Below are 22,405 nucleotides of genomic sequence, written 5' to 3'. Positions count from 1 at the left end.
GTGAGGCAGGACCTGCCCTTCCTAAATCCATGTTGGCTGGGCCTGATTCCTTGGCTATCCTGTAGGTGCGCAGTGATTGCCCCCAAGACAATCTGCTCCATGATTTTCCCTGGCACTGAGGTCAGGCTGACGGGCCTGTAGTTCCCAGGTTCTTCTGTCCATCCCTTCTTGTGGATGGGCATCACATTGGCCAGTTTCCAGTCTTCTGGGCCCTCTCCAGTGAGCGAGGACTGGTGGAAAATGATGGAGAGAGGCTTGGCCAGCTCATCTGCCAGCTCTTTCAGCACCCTAGGATGTATCCCATCAGGTCCCATGGACTTGTGAATATCCAAGTGACTCAACAAGTCTCGAACTAATTCCACATGGATTTCAGGAGTACAACACTGCTCCTTGACCCCATCGACCAGCTCAGGAGGCCAGTTATCCTGAAGTCCTCCTGCCTTACTGTTGAAAATGGAGGCAAAGAAGGTATTTAGAATCTCAGCCTTCTCCTCACCCTTAGTTACAATGTTACCCTCCACGTCCAGTAAAGAGTGGAGGCTCCTCTTGCCCCTCTTTTTAGCATTAATATATTTATAAAAATGCTTTTTGTTGTCCTTCACGGAAGCGGCCAGTTTAATTTCTAAGAAGTGGATAAAGAATTTTTTCCTTCTATAAAAGTGTATTCACTCTAAACCAGAATTTAAGAGGAAATTGATTTCACCAAACCATTCATTTCTAGGAAAATGTGGTAGTGATGGAACTTTTTGAATAAGCTGTCACTCTTGGTGTACTTTTCACCTTTTAAATGTGCTGCAGAATGAGTCAACACTATCTGCTTGAGTTACCTCGACTGCAGACCACAGGGAAAAAATCAAAAGTTCAGGAACTACCAGAAGAAAACTTTTAATGTCTAAAAGAATCTGCAAAACTGGTCTACAGGTAAAGATGCAAAAGGCTAATCTTTCATTAAAGATGGCTGAACAGAGACAAGGGTGTTGTAGTTATTCCACCTATAACCAGCTTGTGTGACTCCGACTAGTGCACTAGTCGAGATGCTGTTACGGTAACAAACCACACACTAATGCCATTAGCTCTAATTTATGACTTTACAACTGTGTTTACATCAAAATTTTAGGTATTGAAAGTGTCCTTGAATACCTGCATAGGCCAATTTATAGCAGAAACCAAGTTCCCTATTTATTTACGGAGACTTGTGTGCTGCAGTGTTTTAATGGAGACAGATTAGGCATCTCAAAGAAAACTGTGATTCCTTATTACGAATAGGAATCATAAAGTTAAAAGGCAGTATTCTCAGGCCCTACAGATACAATATACCATCTGGTTTAGTGAGATTTCCGTCAAACTCTTAACATAGCAAAATGGAAACTTGACCAACTCATGAGTGTCCTCTACTGGTTTTGTCTGTTTAATTGCATATCTGTTGAAGCATTTACTGGTGAATGCTTGGTTTAAATAATTAGGATGATTCAGAGATCTATAATAGATAAACAATAAGCAGCTACCTATTTTAATTAAAGATTGTAGAATCCTTTATTACAAAGGACTGCAGTACAGACACCTTAACCTGATAGACAGTATTCTGTGACAGGACTAAGTATTGGCTTAACAGTGATTTAATATGCCTGGACCAGCAGTGAACTGTGCACGTGTTCTACCCACTGAATCAAATCCATGGTCTTTTCATTTAGTGCCAGTCTGCACTGTGTTCTGTAAAACTAGACCTGACCTGTCATTCTTTGTTTTTTTTTTTGTTTTTTTTTTTTAAAGTGTTTATACATTGTGTAATAAAAACGTAAAACTTAAGATAATGAAGCTGTCCTGTGTCATATTTCAAAACTGTTTCATGTGCTCACCATCTTCTCACTTTCTGTGCAGTTTGTTTTAATAATGGTTTTTAAGACTTCAAGCAAGTGCAGAGACTATAGACATTGCAGTTCTTGGTATGAGTTGCCTGGAACTACCAAATAGTTTAAATTGGGAAAAGGTCAGTGGTGCATCTTAGCCAGAGGACTTCCATTATGTCCTTTACATCTGCATCATAACTAAGACCTGCAATAGAAAGGTTTGTTCTCTTCCAACACTGAACTTTAATACTATTAATATTCAATAGACTTTCACATGCTAAATGTATTGGTGATGACACCATGTCCTGTAAAAAATTGTTTAGACGTTACTTGGACAGATTTCCTTTTTTTTTTTTAAACCCATTACATAAAGGCAAGTCAGGCAAAGTATTATCCCACCCATCAGTCATTTTGTACAATATATTGATTCCTTAGATCTTTATTAAATGCAGAAGTTGTATGAGGTTACATTGTGCATAGAGAATAGAATTAACAATAGTACTGTGCTGTAAAGATGTACCCTTTTCCTTAAACTAAGTTAAGGCATAAGCCCAAGGCTGCAAACTGTGAAGCAGCAGAATATCCAGTATCCTCTGTCCTCCAGTCACTCCTTTACTTCAGCTTTCAAAAGATGTATCACCCATTAACTTGTCTTTAAGGGGCACAAGCCCATTAGTGACTCAGGTGTTGCTTACATTGTTAAATTTAATAAAAATCAAAACAACTTACAACACATTAATAACATAATGCTGTATTTGCTATACTATAGGCAGTAAAGTATCAAATTCTAGTACTCATACAATGTTTCCACAGTGATTAATCTGTTCTGTTCTACCAAGTAGTATTCCCAAACTCTTCTTCACATCGAGATGGGAAACACTATGCTTAATGCCACAGCCCTACATTATTGCTGTAGGCTAACCTTAAATACCCATGAACAAATTCACCACCTGCTTGCCTACTGCATTCATGGGAACAACAGCAGTACATTCATGCTCCAGACATGGTACAAGTTTTGCCCTAGGCCTTCTCAACTAATGCTTATACTTGCTGGAACATTCCGGGCTTATGGCTAAAGGACCCTGATCATAAACCCAGATCAAACGTAAATCAGGGGTTTCTTTTAAGTTAGCTTGCTTTTCATATGACTTAAAAAGCATCCCAACACTAGACGTGTTACAGATATAAGAAGTGAAATATTACAACCATAAGGTATTATAAGAGAAATCTATGTCACTTAATAGTACCGAAGCATCTCTTTCTGTCAGCACTTTATGCTGCAGTCCCAGGTCTTGGTTGTTAGTTTGAGATCTAAAACCCTTTGAGCCCTCCACCTGCAAGATTTCTGCCAATCTCTCAGTTGCTGTTGAAAGGTCTTACTCTTTAAGGAAAGTAAGGGAACATTTTTAAGAAGTTTTATCTGAGATCAAGCTGACAGAAGCTCCATGAAGGTTCTGTAATATTTAATCAGAAAACCTAGCACAACATGAAAAAAAATTATAACCAGCATTGAATTTTACAGATGCTTATGCTGAATGGCCTTTTCAGAACCTATGTTGCTGACAATTAAGAATAGTAAAAACAGATGTTACCTTTGTGGCCTGCTAAAGAAAAACTTCACTGTAGCTTCTTTAGACTCCATGTTAACCTGTACAGAGTCTTGAGCTGTTGTAGCTGCTTTCCCTGTTTTACAGTTTCGTGAATCCAGACACATTCCTCTATTCTAACGGGGTTGCTTTAGCACCTGAGGGAACTGGGGTTGTTTAGTCTGGAGAAGTTTAGGGGAGACATAATCACTCTCTACAACTACCTGAAAGTAGGTTGTGGCCAAGTGGGTATTGGTCTCTTCTCCCTAGTAATAAGCGATGAGAGAAAATGGCCTCAAGTGGCACCAGGGGAGATTTAGGTTGGATATTAGAAGAAACTTCTTCACTGGAAGGGTTATCAAACACTGGAACAGGGTCCCCAGGGAGGTGGTTGAATCTTCAGGAGGTGTTTAAAAGATGTGGAGGTGTGGTGCTAAGGAACATGGTTTAGCACCACACTTGGTAGAGTCATGTAATGGTTGCGCTAAATGATTAAAGGTCTTTTCCAACCCAAACAATTCTGTGATTCTAATCTTGCTGTACATCCTGTTCAATTAAGGATCTGAATACCATTATTCATTTTAAGTTCCTCAAACTCAGACAAAACCAATTAATTAATAAGTTTTATGATATCTAGCACCTCTTCAAATCATTTTATGCGTTGCAGAACTGGAAGGGGTAAGCAAAAGCACCTTTAGAACACCCTAGAGCAACAAAGCTGCATTACAACCTGCAACAGTTGCTAGAGAGGCTGACACAATTACAATTCACAACATTTTTTATAAGTTCCCTTGTAAAAAAAGTTCTTAGAAATTCTGCAATTGCTCACAGATCAGATTAAGTAGAAAAATACTGTAAAAATATTTATGAATCTAAAGTATAAGAGCAACTTAAAATGCTTTTTACACTAACAGTACTACAAGTGCTCCATCACTCTGCTTCTTAAGGAGCTTCACTATGCACAGTGTCCATCGCATCCAGTCCATTGTACATGATCATAAGCCACTAGGATTTCTCAGTGTCAGTTTGCATTTGATGCCCCAAATCTCATAGTTCTTTTTATTGCCAACGGTTGGCCTGGCAATACTAGTGAAGTGTGAACAATTGATCTTCATGTCAGGTAGTGTTTCTCTGAGGAGCTGTAGGGAGCTATCAGTCACTATTCCAAATACTTGAAGAGTCTTTAATGTTGGAATTTCACCAAGTTCTCTAGAAAAACAAAAAAGATGAAATTAATCGTGAACCTGAAGACTTTTTCTTCTACCCAAACTAGCTAACTGCGTTTCTACCTAAGCTAAATTCCTCTTCCCACTTTTAAAAGCATGTTATTTAACTGGAATTAATTCTCGGTACTGATAATTCCAGGAAATCTACTGAATAAATTGCTTCTTATTGCTTCTCTCATGTGGAATGAAAATAAACTGGTTTCTCCCCTTTCATTTCCCTGGACTTAAATATTTAGAACAAATGGAAGGAATTTCTCCAAATGAAGTTTCAGGACGTGGCTCACAGGACACAAGCCTCTAAGTATTGAGCAGTGAGTTCCACAAGTACACACATCGCAGAAAGATTCTGAAATACCTATGGTGCCAGTCTGGATTCACATAGGTACACACTCTAGCAGTCAGGTTGTTTTAGCTCAGTTCCTTATTCCTCGTACCACTGAGTTTTTTAAAAACAGTACTTGCCAATTCTAAACCTAAAACAAAGCAAGTTTGAATTAATTTATCCTCTGTGTGAACAGCAAGCCAAAGCCGTTTAGAGATGACTTACACTAAGGCAGCAGGTGATATCTGATAACATCGGCTAAGACACAGATGTTGCAGAAAGATGAGTTGATGAAAATACTGAAAGCACTCAGGCTTCAACATCACACTGTCACTGTACAAAAGAGCACAGGAAATAGTTTCAAGTATAAGCAGCAGTAAATTTTGTATTTCCAAAATTCAGGCTGAGAAATGTAATCAATACCAACTTTTTCTACTACTGAAGTATTTTTTCTTTTGTTCAGTATGTCAGTAGCCCATTTCCAGTGTGTTGTGGAGGAGGTATTACTGAAGGGCAAGTGAAGCAGAAGCTCCACACACAGGGATTTACTTGGGCTGACTAAATCAAAACCAAAATGTAACTTCCCTTCACCCTCCCACCCCTCCTCTACCAGTTCTACATCCAGGTAACAAATTTATATTAGAGCTGAACTAAACCATCTCTAGAATGATAGGCTTATAGATTGTATGCATCTAAATGCTTCCCTTCCACTCTACCTGTAAACTATAATCACTTGGCAGTTGACAAATCCTGTATGTATGTCCCATTTATGTTAAGGGTGAAATGTTCCAGATTAGGTCATGACATAGAAAGTGGGTCAAGCATAGAAAGTGTCTTCTGGCTATGGCACCCTACACAACCATGCATTATTGCTATGTCATTACTGCAATGCAAAAGAATGAGCACTCCCCTGAACCATAAGGATTTAAGGACTAGCTGCACACATCTTCTTACCTTAGATCTAAATGGACAAGTAAAGGACATCTTTCCACCAGTGTTTTAACATCTGAAAAGAAATTAAGTCAGTCCATCTTTCATTAACAAGACAAATATGCTTTATACTGAGTTCTATATATCTTTGTTTCTATCTTCTCTACTGGAATCCCACAACTGAAACAACTTATTGTTAAGAAGATTTGCAGCATATACAGTCTGCCTATCAAGACACCTTAACAGGACACCTCAGCAAAATAGATCCATTTAGTCCAAAGAAGTGTCACTAAAAGTCAGTTGCACCAGCAAGTCAGCAAGTGAGTAAAATTGTATTGCTGTAGAAACATAATGAGACACAGGAAAGGTGAAACGTGAAATTCTTAAATGTAGTAAATGCCAAAGATTTTTCCACATTAAAGAGCATCAAGTTCTTTCACAATTTCTGCTTTTACCCATGGAAAGTTCCCTTCTCATGATAGAAAGTTTACTGTTTTCCTGATTTAGAGGACAAGTTCTTGAGACCATCCTTCTGAAAATAGCACAGAATCACCTTTGGCTTAGGCTGCTGTTATTAACAAGGTGCTTATCAGCAGAGGATTTAGGTATTTCAAAATTCATGTGCAAAACCTAAAGTAAACATTACCTAAAGTATAAGTGAACTATTAAAATCTTATGCCTTATAAATTGCATTAGAGTGAGTAAAATTATTCATAGAGTGTTTGCAAGCAGAGCAGAGCTCTGCATATTCTCTAATGGTCAGATCAATTAAAGGTGTAAATTCCTGGTTTGGAGATTATGTAGCATGTCTGTTTCTGGGTTTTCAGCTAAGATAAAAAGTGTATTTGCCCACAAAGGATGCATGCCAAGGTCAGTGTGACATATAAACAGGAAAAAAGAGAAAGGCCGCTGCCCTTGTGTCACCACCTGCTTGTCAGCCAGTGACCTATCATCACATTTGCTCATTGAGAAAAACTAATTTTTTCTTGACCACCAAGGCTATTTCACCCTTAATCTATGCTCTTGTCCCCCCTGTTGTGCTCTCTCCCCTTCTCTGTGTTTTCTGTCACCCTGGCAACATTACGCATACCTTCTCCCTGGAAGTACTAGCAAGTAGCCAATGTTGATAACTGAGATTATTTGCCTTCCAAATTAACTAACATCTGCAGGACATCATGTCAGGCTGAAACTCGAGTAGTTACTATGACTAGCCTCTTTTGGAAGATGCCTTCAGCAGCCACAACAGCACAAGCTTTAAGAATGCTCCAAGGACAGTATCTGGAATGGTAATTCACAGTTCACAGTGGAACATGGGATCCAGTGTATGCTGCTTCGAGAATTTAGTTCAGAAGTAAGAGGTATACCTTTCAACTGAATGTGAAAAGAACTTTCATCTCACTGTTTTTAAATTCAGAAGACAAATCATCTCCTCTCACAGCTGAACCAGAGACATGAGTAAGCTTGTCTGCCAGCAAGAACATCAAGCCATAAAGAGCTGTAATCAGTGTTAGTGCATCATTTTTCTATACACCAATCAGGTGGTACCAACCAGAATAAAATACAAAGGCTGCTGCTTTATCCCATGGCAGGAAAAAGTCTGACATGCTGTTGTTTACCTGGTATTTGTAGATTCTGTCTGTATCCACTTAAATTTAATTGGGTTACTTTTGAAGTAATATGATTGACTGCTGCTTTGACATGGGTGGCTGTGAAGTCACACCAGGACAAGTTCAGCTCCTCCAGCCTACACACAAACAAACAAAGGTGTTTGCAAGAACGATTAATCATCATTAGTACAGAACACTTCATAGTTTTGTATAAGCATTGAGCATGCTGTGACCTTAGCTCTTTACATATAGGCCTGATTACATATAGCCTATCACCATACAGGGCTGAGACAAAGTATTTTGTATACAGGTGTTGTATACCTAACCAAGCACAAAGAACAACTAGAGCACTTAGCTGGAGTTCTCTATGTAAATGAAAAATGTTAAATTTCCACTAATACTCTTAGGATCAGGTTTGGAATCTGTTATTCACGATGTACTGTACAGACTGGCATTTTCTAAAGAGCTCACAATCCAAGCAATCAGACCAAGCAATAGAAAACATTACTTATCCATGAGAGGCATAGAAAGATTAAGATTTTGTCTGTCCACTAACATGCAGTTTGATTAAAAACACGCTTTTGCAGAAGCAGCGATTAAGTAGGAAGAAGGCAGGAAGTCAGCAGAAAGATCAGGATATAAATCCCAGATTGACTGGGACCCAGGTTCAGTGACTTCCTCCCATCAGATGGTTTAATCACTGGAGCTGTCAATCTGAACATAGTGCTTCATGAGGCAGAAGGTTACTGAAGGATTATTTTATTGTAGATGAAAAGGCACAGTATTTTCTGCCATTCAAGCTGTACGCTGATTGCAAACGTGTAACGAGAGTATACTTAGCAGTTTCAAAACACATACTTTCACTTTGTGAATGTCACATACCACTTTCATTACAAAAAACAAATTTACATGATGATTAAAAGAGCATAAATCAGGTTTGCTCACCAACAAGATCTCCTCTAAGTACGATTAAGAAAACTCATGAAAATCTACTGATGTACATCTTTGCTATTAAAGAAAAAGATTTAGCCTGATGGAAAGAAACTATTTGACTGTTCAGCTAATAATCAATTCTTCAGCATTTAGGAACAGAAACAGGCTAATAATAAAAGATACTAGAGAAAGGTTCAATATTAAAAAGGGATCCTTTTCCTCAGGAATAGCAAAAACTGGTTTTGTCTTACATAGAACAGCTGCTCAACATCAGCTCCAAGGCTTCTGCAGAAAACCCTGAGCACCCACAGAGATTTAGTCGCACCAAACTGGAATTTTTAGCAATGCTCCTGTAGAGGAGAAAAAAGAAGACTGATTAAATTTAAATGTTGGAATACTGCTCTCATTGTTAGGACACGTGATTAATCTTAAGAGCTAAGACATCAAGCACAGAATTATTTGTCATACATTATATGTCAGGACTGTGTCTTTAGTAAACCGATCAACCTAAGGATCTCAATTCTACTCACTGCATCACAGAACAACTTTGAAAAGGATATCTATTTTACCTGACATTCCTGATGAGTCCGTATTTACAAACTGCAGAATAGGAAACAACTTATATTAAATAGGAAACTGTTTCATAGGAAACAACTTATTTTCACCTTCCCCTGTTGTATGTCGTTAAATACACACATACATTGCCTTATCAGAGATAAATATACCTCTACAAAAGCAATCATCCTGTTTGTGAGGTCACCCTTCTGCAAGATGGAAGTTATTCCAGAACAAACGTGTCCAAACAGCATCCCCCTGAATGCATTCATTTTCAAGACTAGTGCAGATGAGCAGTTGGCAAAGACAGGAAAACTGTTACAGTGAGCACCTACATTTGTACAGAAAGCATTAAAGGAACAGCATCAGTGCCTAAATTAGTACCCAATTTTCAGATACATTTTATCTTGTATCAGAAGCCAAAACATATTAGTTTATTTGTACTGGTTTCAGCTTTTTTACCCCCCCCTCTGGTGTGAGGAAAGCTCAGAAAACTCAAAAGAGAAAAGGACACCCTGAGTTTCTGACACCTGACAGTCTCTGACACCTGCACAATCACCTGATTTGATTAAACCAGAGTTTGACTGCACATTCATTAGTGCTCTTTCCACTTTAACGAAACAACAAATTACCTGCTTGACAGATCTGTAGTTTTCCAGCCACTCAGAGTAAAGTTCAACAACCAAGTGAAAAAGTACAGAAGCACAACTAGTGTATGATGGGAGAAAGACTGAGACCCCTTAAAACAGAAAAGAATCTGTGTACTAAACGTGAAGTTTCCTTGAGACTACAGAAATGGGAAAAACAGAAGTAGCTGTGCTGTACAGCTTGGCTGTGGGTACAGTCAATGGACAAAAAATCACCAGCGAGATGAGCAGCTTCTCCAGCCTCTCCCTACTCTAGGAAACAAAAGAAACAAACAAAACAAAACAAAACAACACCAAAAAAAAAACCACAAAAAACTAAGAGCCACCAAGATAGACTCCTGTGTTTCCATCCTCACCTCATCTCTTGAAGGATCAAGAGGAAAAAGGCAGCTCATCTAGCCTGCCAGCAAGCTCTGTTAAGTGCCTAAAACCGGTCCCTTCAAAAGATTCCCACAATGAACAACTTTCAGCTGCATTCTTTTGCTAGCCTGCACAAAATGACAGCACTAAACAGAAGGTATTTATGGAACATTCTCAAAGGTGTCACTCACTTGATGATGTCATCAGAAAGCACTAGTCCTTCCAAGCTGAGGTTCTGCAGCCTTTCACACCGACAAAGAATACTCTGGAGATCTGCAACAGACACTGTGCAGTTTGACAAATCCATATGTTGAACTCTGAGAGATCTAAGAAAAAAGAGAAAGGCAGGTCACTAAAACTGCATGAAAACCTTTTCCACAAATTCCCATGCCATAAATATATCCCATACAATAGAACATTGCAAAGTTTACAGGTAGTAATTATGCTGTTGTATTTGGCTGCACATTGGACATGCTACTGAACTCACTGAGCCTACTGCTAAGCCACCAGCCAGAACTGCAGAACTCTTATCTTCAGGCATTTACAGGAGCTGTCAACATCTGAAAGGCTGGCATTAAACATAAAATCCTGTTGGCAGTTAAATTTTGAGCTTCCCACATAAAAATCCTGGAGATGCTGACAACTATTCGTTCTAAAAGATAGAAGCTGCAAGTGGATGGTGGTGCTTGAGACTTTCAAAAATCATGTTAGGCAGATTTTAAATAACTGCAGGTGAACATGAGTCCTCATATCTCAACATGCGCCTAACCATTGTCAGCTCTTCCACGCTCCAAGGCAGCACAAATGCCAATGCTGCTGGAGGCCTGTGTCGGTGTGAGCTGAAATTCCCCCCCCACCGACAATAACCAGGCTACCTCAGTCTGGAAGCAAATGAAGGCTGTATTTACAAGCAGAGTCTAAAATCTACGATGAAATGCAATGAATGTGTACAAATATACAAAATTCACAACATTCACAAATACATACAATCAAAGAAAAGCACAACCGATCTCCCTTTGCTTCCCCCCAAGGGGACCCTCCCAAAGGGGCCTCTCTCTCTCCCAGGAGCTTCCCCCCAGACCCCCCTGGACAGAGAAGCAGAGTTAGTTAAGCAGAAAGTTGTTAACTTAGCTGCCAAGGTCAGTACGTGTTATCTTCAGCCAGAAGAGAAGAAGAAACAGCAGCCAGACAGCCCAGCAACTGCCCCCACTGCAGAACGCAGAATGTGCAGAGTCCCCCACTTTGTTTTGGGTAATAGTTCTTAAACATTTCTATCTATCCAATGGAAGTGTTTAGAACAATCATTATTTTACTTTCTTACACCCAATAGTGACTTATTTACACTCTTTCACTTTCTCTGTTTTCAACTTTGCAAGGAAAAATTAAAAAGACAGTTTCAAACCATCACAGTCCACCCCTTCTAAATAATTCCATTGGCTGCTACTATCATTTATCTAACCTAAAATAATATCTACAACAATAGGTGAATAAAGACCATAGTCCATTCTGGCTATCTCAGATGTAGATGATTCAAAAGAGTCAAATCACAGGAAAAACAGCAAACAGCTTGTTTCCTTGCAGATGGAGTGAAGAAAGGAACAGGGACTCTCAGGTGACTCAGGGCTCTCAGGGTTCGTGCACCGTAGATCTCATGAACTCTCCTCTTGGGCGCGATGCTGTATCTGCGCAAAACTCTCAATTTAACCTCTCTCAGCCAAAGTTAGATTTCTTTGTGGAATACACTGAATTTCACCAATAGTGACTTATTTACATTCTTTCACTTTCTCTGTTCTGAACTTTGCAAGGAAAAATTAAAAAGACAGTTTCAAACCATCACAAGGCCCTAAAAGCAGAAATACACAGAGAAACAGAGAGTATTTGAGATGTGGTTTCAGGATCCAGAACACGCAGAGAAAGCCTTACTTGCTTGTTTTAAACAATGGATTTCCAAGGCAAGATCGTGGGCAGCGGAAAACAGTAACACCGGCAGGCAGCAACTGTCCAATCACTCCTGGCAGCAAATTTCTACCAGTCAGATCAAGAGTCTGCCACAGAGATTCATCAAACCTAAGGCACAGAGTTAGGAAGGATCAGAACTATGAATTCAACCACAAAGTTTTCAGTGTCACAAAAGACTGAGACGAGGGAAGATATTGAATAGAATTTACTAAAGTTAAAACATGAGTCATCTTTTGATTACATATACATAAAACCCACATATTATGCAAGCTGTACTCTACATGAATAAGTAAGACAAGAATCAGATCATTTAGCAGTCTACAGAAGCAAAAGTCTTCTTAGCACTAAATGATGTGAATACTTACGAAAGACGATGCCATCTCTTGCAAATCAGGGAAACTTTAAGCAAGTCACTTAGGGGCAAGTATGCAAAGATTGCCAATAGCAATTCATCTGGAAGTGCATCCCAGGAAATACCTTCAAGAGAAAGGGCAAACATGTTCAAGTTAAAACTAGTTCATTTTCACCTGCTGATCAGGCACCCTTTTTGGTTTGGCTGTAAAAAGCACCTCTAGTTTCTCTCTAGGCTATGCAGATACCAATACTCTTTCAGCTCTTCATTTTAGGAAGATAATTTTACTGTCTTAATCTAGCTATGACTGTCAAACACAAAGCTTTACCTAACATCAACTTAGTATACATATTGAAGCTATGGGAAAAACCATGTCCTTGAAAAAATGACCACAATCTTTACTCACATAGTCATTCCAGAAACAAGAGCATCTCAGTTACTTTCTTTGTATTCTAAGGCTTGTATGGGCCTCTTTTTTCCCCCCATGCTGAAATGCCCATCCTTCCTATGTATGTCAGGCTCCCATAAAGGAGCTTACTACCACCACCCAAGACTTATCTCAAAGAATGTGACAGGATCTCAATTTCTCAATCTCATCTTCTCATGAGTATGTACAAGGCTCCAAGTGTTGCCATTCACATGGAAATTTCTGGGTGGTGAAGCTAAAGAATAGCTGCCTATGACATAGCATTCCATCTTATTTAAAAGCAGGGCTCTCTGAGGGCTTTCCCACCTTTCATATGACAGCCTAATGTCCAGAGACCTTTCTTTATTTTGCATTTCATTGTTTCTGCAGACTGAAAATTGAATGCAGCATACTGTAGCCCCTTCTTCAAGTGCCCCAGGTCTTCAGGTTACAGTTTTTCTCTTTCCTTGCCAGCACCTTTCCAGTCCAGGAGTCTTACACCCTCTACTGCAGCTTTCCTGTAACTCTCTGGCAAGATTCCTTGCTCATCCTCAAAAGAAGGAGATGCTGCCCCTCTAGCATGCCTCAGCCTGCACTGCAAATGATGCGGATCAGGGTCTCTTTGGTCTCAAGGACCAAGTAACTTAGATGCTCTCAGACTCTGATGCAAATGAATTGATGTTTCAAACTCTCTGTGAGGCAGCAGCCTTGCAGTTAGGACAAGTATGTGCTCTGTGGCAAGACAAGAAACACAATATGCCAGCTCAGGAGGGTTCAGAAGACATCAGAGGATAGATGGCCTTGTCCCTTGCCAAGTTTGCCTATGTTCCACTGAGATAATGAAGTTTGCTGAATACTGTACAAAGGGTAGAATACAGGGTCTCCAAGACTGTCAACTTAACTGGTAGAAACTGTTAATGCTGCCCTTCCCCCCTGAAGCCTGTGCACATTGGTAGGCACCGGCTTCCAGTGCTTTCCATGCAAATTAGGGGACACATCAGAAGCCAGAAAGCAACACCCCTTTTGGCAGGGAGTAAAAAGGACTTGGACTCACTGACAGGTGCTCACCCACCACCAAACACCCAAAAAATGGACCAGGCAGGAAGTTGCTGGAACTGTAGATGGGGATCTAAATCTCTTATCTATTCACTTTCTCTCTCTCTCTCCAATGCCCCCCTCCCCCCCCATTCTTTTAGACACATTAACTGCCTGACTAGAGTTACATGTGTAGATTTAGAAATGTATTTTTAAATTTTTATATAATATGTATCTACACATGTAACTCTAGTCAGGAAGTTAACAATTAAATCTCTTTTTGTGTGGATCTATGGTGTAAGTCTACTTAATCAGTGAATCACCGAATCTGTGTCACTCCCTTTTTCCTCCTCCCTCTCAGGTCAAGAAGAATAGGAAAGATGCTTAAATGAGGAGGGAAAAAAAAAAAAAGAGAGAGAGAAAAATTGAGTAGACTGGGTTTCAGAATTATACAGGGGACACCAACACAAACAGTCCATACTCATCTGTCAGCTGCAGCTGCATTTTGAGAGGATCCTGGCCCCACTTAGTATATGGTAAAACATTTCCTCGAATAGGTGCTTTGGGCAAGAGAAACATGAATCTCAGGGCCCTGCTGGGCCAAGGTGCCACCCAAGTCCCAAAGAGCAAGAGCAGATGGACCCAGGGATGTGCAGCACAAACACCCAGGACACAGACACAGGCTGGAAGAGCTAGGCAGGAGCCAAACATGGCTTTTACGGGCCACAGTTCTGGTGCCAGGCACACCACCTCTGTTTAAAGGCCTACATAAAGCAGGACTTCACAGATGAAGCCTGAAAGCCACCAGATCTGTAAGTGACATTCTGCTGGTCTAGAGCAAAAAAAAAAAAAAAAACACCAAAACAACCACCAAAAGTACTAAGCACTCATGATGTTCAGTCCATCCCTAACAAAACTTGGACCATGGTGACAGTACCTGACTCTGCCTCTCTGAGCAGCCGAGGCCGGCGCATGATGACAAAATCCTTTTCCCTCTCCTTCACCTTCTGCCGTTTCTGAGGAGGACAGGACGATGACACTAGCAGGTCCTGTGGTGTGTTTTCATTGCCCAGCTTGTCTTTCTTAAGGACAGACACTCCCATGCCAGAGAGAAACTCCGAGGTCTTGCTGGAGTCCCAGTCCCAGGTGAAGCTGGATGAAACATTGCTGCTGGAGGACGGTATCTCCTGGAGATGTTTTCTGCAGACACAGTAAAACCCAGAGGCTCTGAAGGTACCGCCAGATGGACGCCAAACACAAGATGGAGCTCCTTGTACAAAAGCATTTCACTGTCACATGCAGTCCACATCCCCACGCAGGGTGTTGCGTCTACAGGCACTGGAACTACAAATAGCGGCCACAGCGGAGCCTTGGGCTCGGTCTGGCAGATTTCATGCCAACAACCTGTCGGGGACTAAGCGCACACCATGCCCGGACGGAGTGAGGGGGCGAACGGAACGACCGGTCAGAGGAGGCCGACGGAGGCCGTGTGCCATAGATTGGCCTCTTCCGTACCCCTCCGACCCAGCACCAAAACATTGCCACAAACATTGCTGCCGGGGACCCGAGCGCAGCCAAGAAAGGGCGGCGGGCGGCATTCAGCCTGCTGGCGGGGACCGGGCGGAGGGCGGGAACGCCGGAGGTGGCGTGGGGAGCCGCGCCGGCAGAGAGACGACTTCCAGCGCCGGCTGCCGCCCGCCGCGGCGCGGAAGAGAAGCAGCCCTGGGGACCCTAGGCGCCCATGCACGCTGTACCCCGCTACTGGCCGCACGCACACCAGAGGCCCACGCACCTCCCCAGAACATTCCGGGCAGCTCAAGAACTCGTGGATGCTTCACCGGGTCCGATTGCCGGGGTTCCCACGCACATCCCTCCATCCCCGGGCAGAGTGGAACCCCACGCGACACGGCCGGGCACCACGCGGCTCTCTCCCACCCTAACAGCGAGGAGGGCATTTTAGGCGGCAAGTACTCTTTCCCCGCTCCCATACCTGTGCATGGCGGCGGAACGGCTGCGTCAGAAGGAGCTCCGAGCACCACCAGGTAGCCACGCGTACCGCGCACTCCAGCACCGCCGACCGGAAGCTGAGCGGCGCCACCCGGAAAGCCTATCGGGGGCCGTAGTTCGCCAACCACAAGCCACACCCCTTCCCCCTCCCCTCCACCTCAGCGCGAAGGGACCGTACCCACAGTACCTTGCGCCCGCCTCTGGGGTGGGGGCGATGACGATATTAGCGCCGCTTGGGACGGCGGGTGGTTGGCGAGGGCGAATGGCGGTGGCGGCTGCGGCTTCAGTCTGTTTGACACGGAAGGAACCGGGCGTGGCGGCCGTTTTTTGCGTGGCAGTCTGACCCGTCGTGTGGAGGTCGGCGGCAGCGAGGATGGAGGGTGGTGCCGCCCCACGAGAGTCTGACTGCTAGGCAAGGGGACTCTGGCTGTGGTGAGGGAACGACGCGGCCCAGGGTGTCGGCAGGCCGGGGTGCGGGCCTCAGGGCGGGTGAGAGTGTTGAGTCTGCGGGGAGTTGCCGCGGAACCCGGGTGTACAGCATCGCCGAGTCAGGGCGAGGTGCGGGCGGGGGAGCTGTGCAGGGCCGGGACCGTCCAGGCGCGGCGCCGCGGAAGGGGTAAGTGCAGTCGCGTCTCTCTGCCCCCTTGGGGCGCTCCCAGAGAGGTGGGTTACTCGAGTCGGAAGCGAGAAGAACCCTGGGCTACTATCGACCGTAAGATGGGGTAGGCGGAGAGCAGTGTCTGTGTGGAGACCGGGTGTGGCGAATGATACGGGAGGAATCGGTGTGTTTGTTTTTTTCTGTTATTAGCAGCTATTTTTGTTTCTTTCGTTGGGTATTTTTCAGGAGTCATAATTACGCATGTTTACAGCATGCATTTTAATATTTGTTGAGTGTCTGTAAGCTTTGATTGTGTGTGACTTAAAGGCCACCGATGTACAACCATCAGTTTTATAACAATTCTGATATGCAGTGTCAGTATTAGATGTAGAAGAACAGAATCTCACTGACTTGTAACATTTTACTGGGGAAAGTCTTGCGTTTTAGAAACACCTTAACTGTGAAGGCCTGAAATTGAGGAACTGTCTAGTCAATTCTGGTCCTATTCTTAAGTATGCTAGTTGAAACTCAGTAATTTTTTCTCACCGTGTTTCAGACTTATGCCATGGTTTGTTTCTGTGATGCAGCACTTCATGCTTTCTCTCCAAACTATTTGTTTTAAAATTGACAAGAATGGAAAACTAATAATGAACATCCCTACAACTCTGTTAGTCAGCCACTTGCTTGTAAATGCTGTTTATTGTGTAATGATGGAGAGATATACTTGTAAAATCGAAGGTAGTAATGGAGTGCATGCCAAATTGTAGACAGTTAAGTTGGATACAACGATGTGGCTGAAGTTTCCATTCATATGATCTTAGAAAAGAATTTCTGTTAACCATTTCCAGTTAGAACTAGAGTCATGCAACAGTTGTATAAAGGTTAAGTGGATACTCAAAGGTGATTTTTTTTTTTTTAAGGTTTAAAATAAGCTGAAAAATATTTAACCTGTTCAGTAGGTCCTTTATTTTTTGCGTAGCTTTTTTTTTTTCACTTTTCTCTGTTAATGCATTGGAAGTTGAAAGGAGAATTTGCTGACGGGTCAAATCAAATTATTTTTTAAAAAACTTTGAATTACCAAATAGTCCAAGTTTGCCTTAATGCAGTGACTTACTGCCTTACTGACACCTGTTCTTTGTGAGTGCAATTGTCTGGTAGCTCAGGTATCAATTTCTGGTCTTTTTTAGATTCTTATTGCAATGGTACAACTTTTGTATCTGATTCTATTTTAGTTTTTCCAAGCAATTGTTTTCTTTGCTATGTTATTTTTCAGAGTATTCCCCTAAGCCCTATGAAAGCATCAGCCTCTTGAATGTCCTTTATTAGAAGACAAGATAGTGCCATGTAAAGCAAGGAAACTTACTGTGGTTTTGTACTGATGGTCCTTGCTTGCTTGTGAACAGAAAAATCTTTGCGTACCTTGGTCTTTTAGTTAGGGCTCTGTGGAGGACCCAGTCTTGCACCAAATCGGAAAATGCTGCTGTTTTGAATGTTATTATTTTTCTCTTACCATAAGCAGATAAAAAACTTCTTTCCTTAAATATTGATATGCAAGCAATTAAATGTTGAATCAATTCAGAATCTTTCTTTCATTGCAAGATAGTTGAAATTACTAGTATTAATAAACTACTAATCAGACTGGTGCTGTTTCTTACTGAAAAAAAGCTATACAAATTATATTTTATTAATTTATCTCAGATGTTATTTCTCCCAAATGGTGCTATCAGATAAATTCTCTGGTCAGTTTTCTCAGGCAATTCTTTCTGTAGGTAGTTTTATCATAGTGCTGAGAGCAAGCAGGTCTTCACATCTATTACTTGCTTATAAATACTTACTGTTCCCCAAGCTGCAAGGGTCAGTGGGTAATAAGGAAGTGGAAAACAAACAAAAAAACAAACAAACAAACCCCCCCAACCCCTTCCCTTCCCTCCCCCCACAACCAAATTAAAAACAAACCAAACCAAACAAAAACAAACCCCAACAAACCAAAAAAACCCCAACCACAGGCTTAGGAGACTTAGATATAAAAAATGACTGGAGGGTTTTTTTATTGCTTGACCTCTTGTTCTTCTCTTAAGATTTCTAAAATGTGAAGTGAGCCCAACGTGTTGTTCAAGGATGAAGTGATAAGGGCTTTTACTGTGGTGCAGATGTATCTGTCCAAAAGGTTTAATCCTGTCCATAAAATGAAGTCTTGCTTCAGGATTCTTAACAGCATAGCTCTGCAAAGGAGGGTAGGCTTCAGAAAGCTAGCACAGCATTGTGGCATGCTATTTTTCTTTTGCCGAGTGAAATGTGCTGGAAGAAACTGTAGGAACTAGCGGAGTATTCCCAAACAGAAACCTCTGTAGTTTGCTAACTTTCTTGATGATTATTTTTCCCAGATGTAATTATGGTGTTTAAAGTAAGGCAAGGAAAACTTCATCTGCTTGGTTCCTCAAGTGTTTTAATTGAAGATTTGTAATTTAACTTCTCCAAGTCTGATGGTCTTTGTCTGAGAATACTTCAGGAACAACAACAATTAAAAAGGATGTAGTATTCTAAAAATTCTTGAAATAACAAAGATAAGAAAACCAGAAGCATAGTGACTGTCTTTATTACTAATTTTTGAAGGGTAGGGAAAACTACCCTTTGGTAGTTGGTAGTAGATTGGCAAAGTAGTCACTTTTTTTAATTCCTGAAAAAAATTCTTGAACCAAAGCTATTTTTAAGTATCTATCATATAACAGCTTTGTAAAAGACAGCATAAGCTTTTCAAGAACAAATTGTTGAATTGTTGGATTTGGTCTTGAATGGGACTTCTGACTGTCTTTTACTCAGGATGTTTTTACTGAGGAAGAACCTTGCAGACTGTGGTAGTGTAAATCAAAATACCTTGAAGATTCAGAAGGCTGTGGGAGAGGGAAGGGTACAGATGAGTAGTTTTGTGTCTGTGCTTAAGCAGAAGCAGTCAGATACACAAATGTTGTGGTTCTTGGAAAGAATTTGGAGGATGCAGTAAGATGATTATGTGAAATGAACATCACACAAATTATACTTCTGTGTATGTATTCAGTAAAACATGAAGCCATGTTTACATTGAGTTCAGGCCTTCTCAGGTATTACTTATAATACTGTATGGCCTCTATGTCTTTATAGAACCATGTGGGTAAGCTGGAGAGTGTCATGGGCAACAACAAGAAATCTGCAGACTAGGAAGGGTCAAAGCACCAGTCACATAATTTGCAAAATGACCAATCTGCTAGTAAAATGCTTTCTTGTGAAGTATGAAAAGCCTGTGATGCAATCTGATGTGGGATTTCTGATTAAAGGGGTATTTGAGCATACTTTATGAAACCACGGTCCTTTCTTCACAGATATGCTGTACTTTTTTTTTCCTTGTTAGTATTTAATATAGGAGTGTCTTTGTTGTTATACTTGATGCTATATAAAAGCTCAAAGGAACTGGTTTTTTCATTCTCTGATGTTTCATTTAGTAATTTGAGTATTTCCAAACTAGGCTGAGTAGTTCATTTGTAATGCAGATAGTCATGAGTGTGGTTTAGCCTTGAGGCTGGCAAGGTAATTGAATACCCTTGATAATAGGGTGTTTCCAAGGGAATTAAGTGTGAACTAAGCCCTTTATTGCATTTACAAAGAGTTAGTAGCTGGGTTCCCACTCACATAATAAATCTGAGGATTTATTATCAGAATTTTGAAATTTATCTACTTCCATTCACAGAATTAATGACTTTGTATGTCTGAAACAAAAGCCTACACTTGTACACTTTTCATTTTTTGGTTAAGTTGCACTTCAGGCTGGTGTTTCAACATTCATCTGTAGCTGCCTTACTCTCCAGAAACTGAGTATGCCAATAGATACTCTTCCTTTCAGAGTGTCATTGCTAAATAGGAGCATCTTCTAAGCAGTTGAAGGTCATGCAGTATGAGAGAACTCTTCTGAAGTATTTCATGGACGTCAGGGAAACATTCTTTAGACACTCAGAAACTTCAGCCAGCCCATACTAGGGAGCTGTGTGCTAACAATGTGAAGTCTGTGTAAATACAACAAAGAAAGAAAATGATGGGTAAGGAACTTGCCTTTCTTTGAGCCAACAGCCAGAATTAGAGGTGAGTGCTGTTTGCCACACAAATGCATGGCTTTATAGCTTTGTATCCTGCAGTAGTGTATTTTAAGGTCTGTTAGGCCTAATTTTAGCAGCATGAGTCCGAATGGCTGTTCTGTTAGGAGGGTTTAGCTCACATTAGGAGCTACTCTCAAACATCACATTTATCACCTTGTGGATTTTTGCCATTTAAGCTGTTTGTGTGGAGAGCTAGTTACAAGTGGATTCTAACTAAAAATTTTGATCTGTAATTCTGGAAATGTGTGTTTATTACTTCAAAACATCTCTTAATTGTATTTAGTTGCAGTCTGGTAAAAATTAGGCCTTTAGTTTTGTATTTTGAGGTTAAAATAGCAACTAGGCTAAGAACAGAAAATTCTCTATTTTAACTGTGAAGTTACTGTTGTCTTAAAGTGAACTAAGTTGTGGCAAGACTCAATTCCCTTTCTACTTCAGAATATTCAGTACATTTTTGTAGTCTTTTGGGAAGCTTAGTAGCAGCTGTGTGTGGCATCTTGCAAAAAACCTTTTCATCTTTTGTTTCAGTAGCAGCTATTTAGGTATAAATGTAGTAAAAAATCATATGGATGTGACTAATGGTGGGTATGTTGTATAATTTTTTTGACTTATTGTTTGCTTATATAGCATAAGGTGTGGCTATAATGGGCACCCAAAACTGTGTATCAGATAGCACTGCCTTAATGAGTTTGATTATATAGTATTTCTTTTTATTACTTTTTTGGTGGCATTTGCTACTATACTATGATAAATACAAAATACATTTCTGAATAGGAATGGTACAATAGACTAGCAAGTCCATGTGTAGAATAAACGATTGTGAAATAGGTGAGATATCTTGGATAAATGATTTGCAAATCATGTAGCCAAAATATAATATGAGCAGAGTTCCAAACTTTTTTTAAGTCTGTGAAGTGCCTGTATGAAGGTACATGAACTTTCTAGACGTTTCTAATACTCTTGAAGCCCAGAGTATCTAAGTCCAGAAAGATGAGCAATACAAAGATGTCATGACAAGGCTAATAAGAAATTAATTGAGACTTGTTTTTATGAAAAACAGAAGGGTGGTGAATTAGCTAGCAAATTGCCTCCTCATTAAATGACATTTCAAACCCAAAAGAGCTACATCACAAGTAGACTAAGCTTTGCTGTATTTGTGCTCACAGTAACAGAGCATAATGAATATAGAATATGCGTAGTCCATTTATAGAAAGTTGCTGCTTACTGTTCCAAAACCATTTAAACATTTAACTAATTGTCCACATAAGTGGATTTCTTCTAAAAAAAAAGACAAAACAAACTAGGGGGCTGGGGTGGGCAGAAAAGAGCCCAGGATAAATTTCAGAAGAAAATCTAATTTGAGGATAGAGTTTTGACTTTTAGATCTGTTGAATATCAAGAAGGTGAAGAGTAGTTGTCCTAATATGATGCTAGAAATTATGAAATTTGAATGACAGGATATTTTGATTTCTTTAGAGGACTTTAGAGAACCTTGTTACAAGTCTTGTTCTTAATTTGGTCCAAGTTTTTGTAATGTGAAACTAAAATAGTCTATTAATATGCTTTAAAAAGTGTCTTAACTTTTTTGAGTATCTTCCACAGATTTAAATGTAATCAGGTATCTTTTCGTATTGCAGTTCTGATCTCCTTTAAGTGAGCTGTGCTGTGGTTGGAGTGAACATTTAATAATGAGTGGTGCAGCACTGGGCCTTGAGATAGTATTTGTCTTTTTTCTGGCCTTATTCCTACTTCATCGATATGGAGACTTCAAGAAACAACATAGGCTGGTGATCATAGCAACATTATTAGCGTGGTATCTCTGCTTTCTTATTGTGTTTATACTGCCTCTGGATGTCAGCACGGTAAGAAGTTTGCGAGTTTTCTACTTAGTCACGTGGTGTGGTCTTAAAA

The 22,405-nt window shown here is 40.7% G+C and overlaps 2 protein-coding genes across 2 annotated transcripts in view; one reads left to right on the top strand and one right to left on the bottom strand.

The window, feature by feature from the left end:
• Positions 1 to 4,346: 4,346 nt before the first annotated feature.
• On the bottom strand, positions 4,347 to 16,716 carry SKP2 (S-phase kinase associated protein 2). Its single transcript, XM_054397375.1, has 10 exons — positions 16,703 to 16,716; positions 14,703 to 14,965; positions 12,338 to 12,449; positions 11,937 to 12,080; positions 10,205 to 10,339; positions 8,703 to 8,801; positions 7,528 to 7,655; positions 5,936 to 5,987; positions 5,207 to 5,314; positions 4,347 to 4,642 (listed from the first exon to the last, which is right to left on the bottom strand). The coding sequence occupies exons 1-10, from the start codon at positions 16,714 to 16,716 to the stop codon at positions 4,429 to 4,431; spliced, it is 1,269 nt and encodes a 422-aa protein (XP_054253350.1). The 3' UTR covers positions 4,347 to 4,428.
• Positions 16,717 to 22,156: 5,440 nt separating this feature from the next.
• The window catches only part of LMBRD2 (LMBR1 domain containing 2), a 34,427-nt gene continuing 34,178 nt past the window's right edge, over positions 22,157 to 22,405 (top strand). Inside the window, exon 1 of the mRNA XM_054397779.1 lies at positions 22,157 to 22,356. Within this exon, the coding sequence (XP_054253754.1) occupies positions 22,183 to 22,356 (174 nt within the window). The 5' untranslated portion in view covers positions 22,157 to 22,182. The remainder of the gene's footprint in view (positions 22,357 to 22,405) is intronic.

The sequence above is a fragment of the Indicator indicator genome, chromosome Z, assembly GCF_027791375.1.
Source record: "Indicator indicator isolate 239-I01 chromosome Z, UM_Iind_1.1, whole genome shotgun sequence".
Classification (NCBI taxonomy): Eukaryota; Metazoa; Chordata; class Aves; order Piciformes; family Indicatoridae; genus Indicator; species Indicator indicator.
Note: the sequence above shows the minus strand (reverse complement) of the source record. Positions and strands in the feature narration are given on the sequence as shown.

Bases quoted from the DNA above. Each gene is read 5' to 3' on its own strand.
- SKP2 (XM_054397375.1), bottom strand. The intron at 8,802-10,204 runs GTGAGTGACACC...TCTCCTCTACAG, and splicing joins CTTTCTGATGACATCATCAA to GAGCATTGCTAAAAATTCCA. The intron at 5,315-5,935 runs GTAAGAAGATGT...TCTTTTGTACAG, and splicing joins CTTGTCCATTTAGATCTAAG to TGACAGTGTGATGTTGAAGC.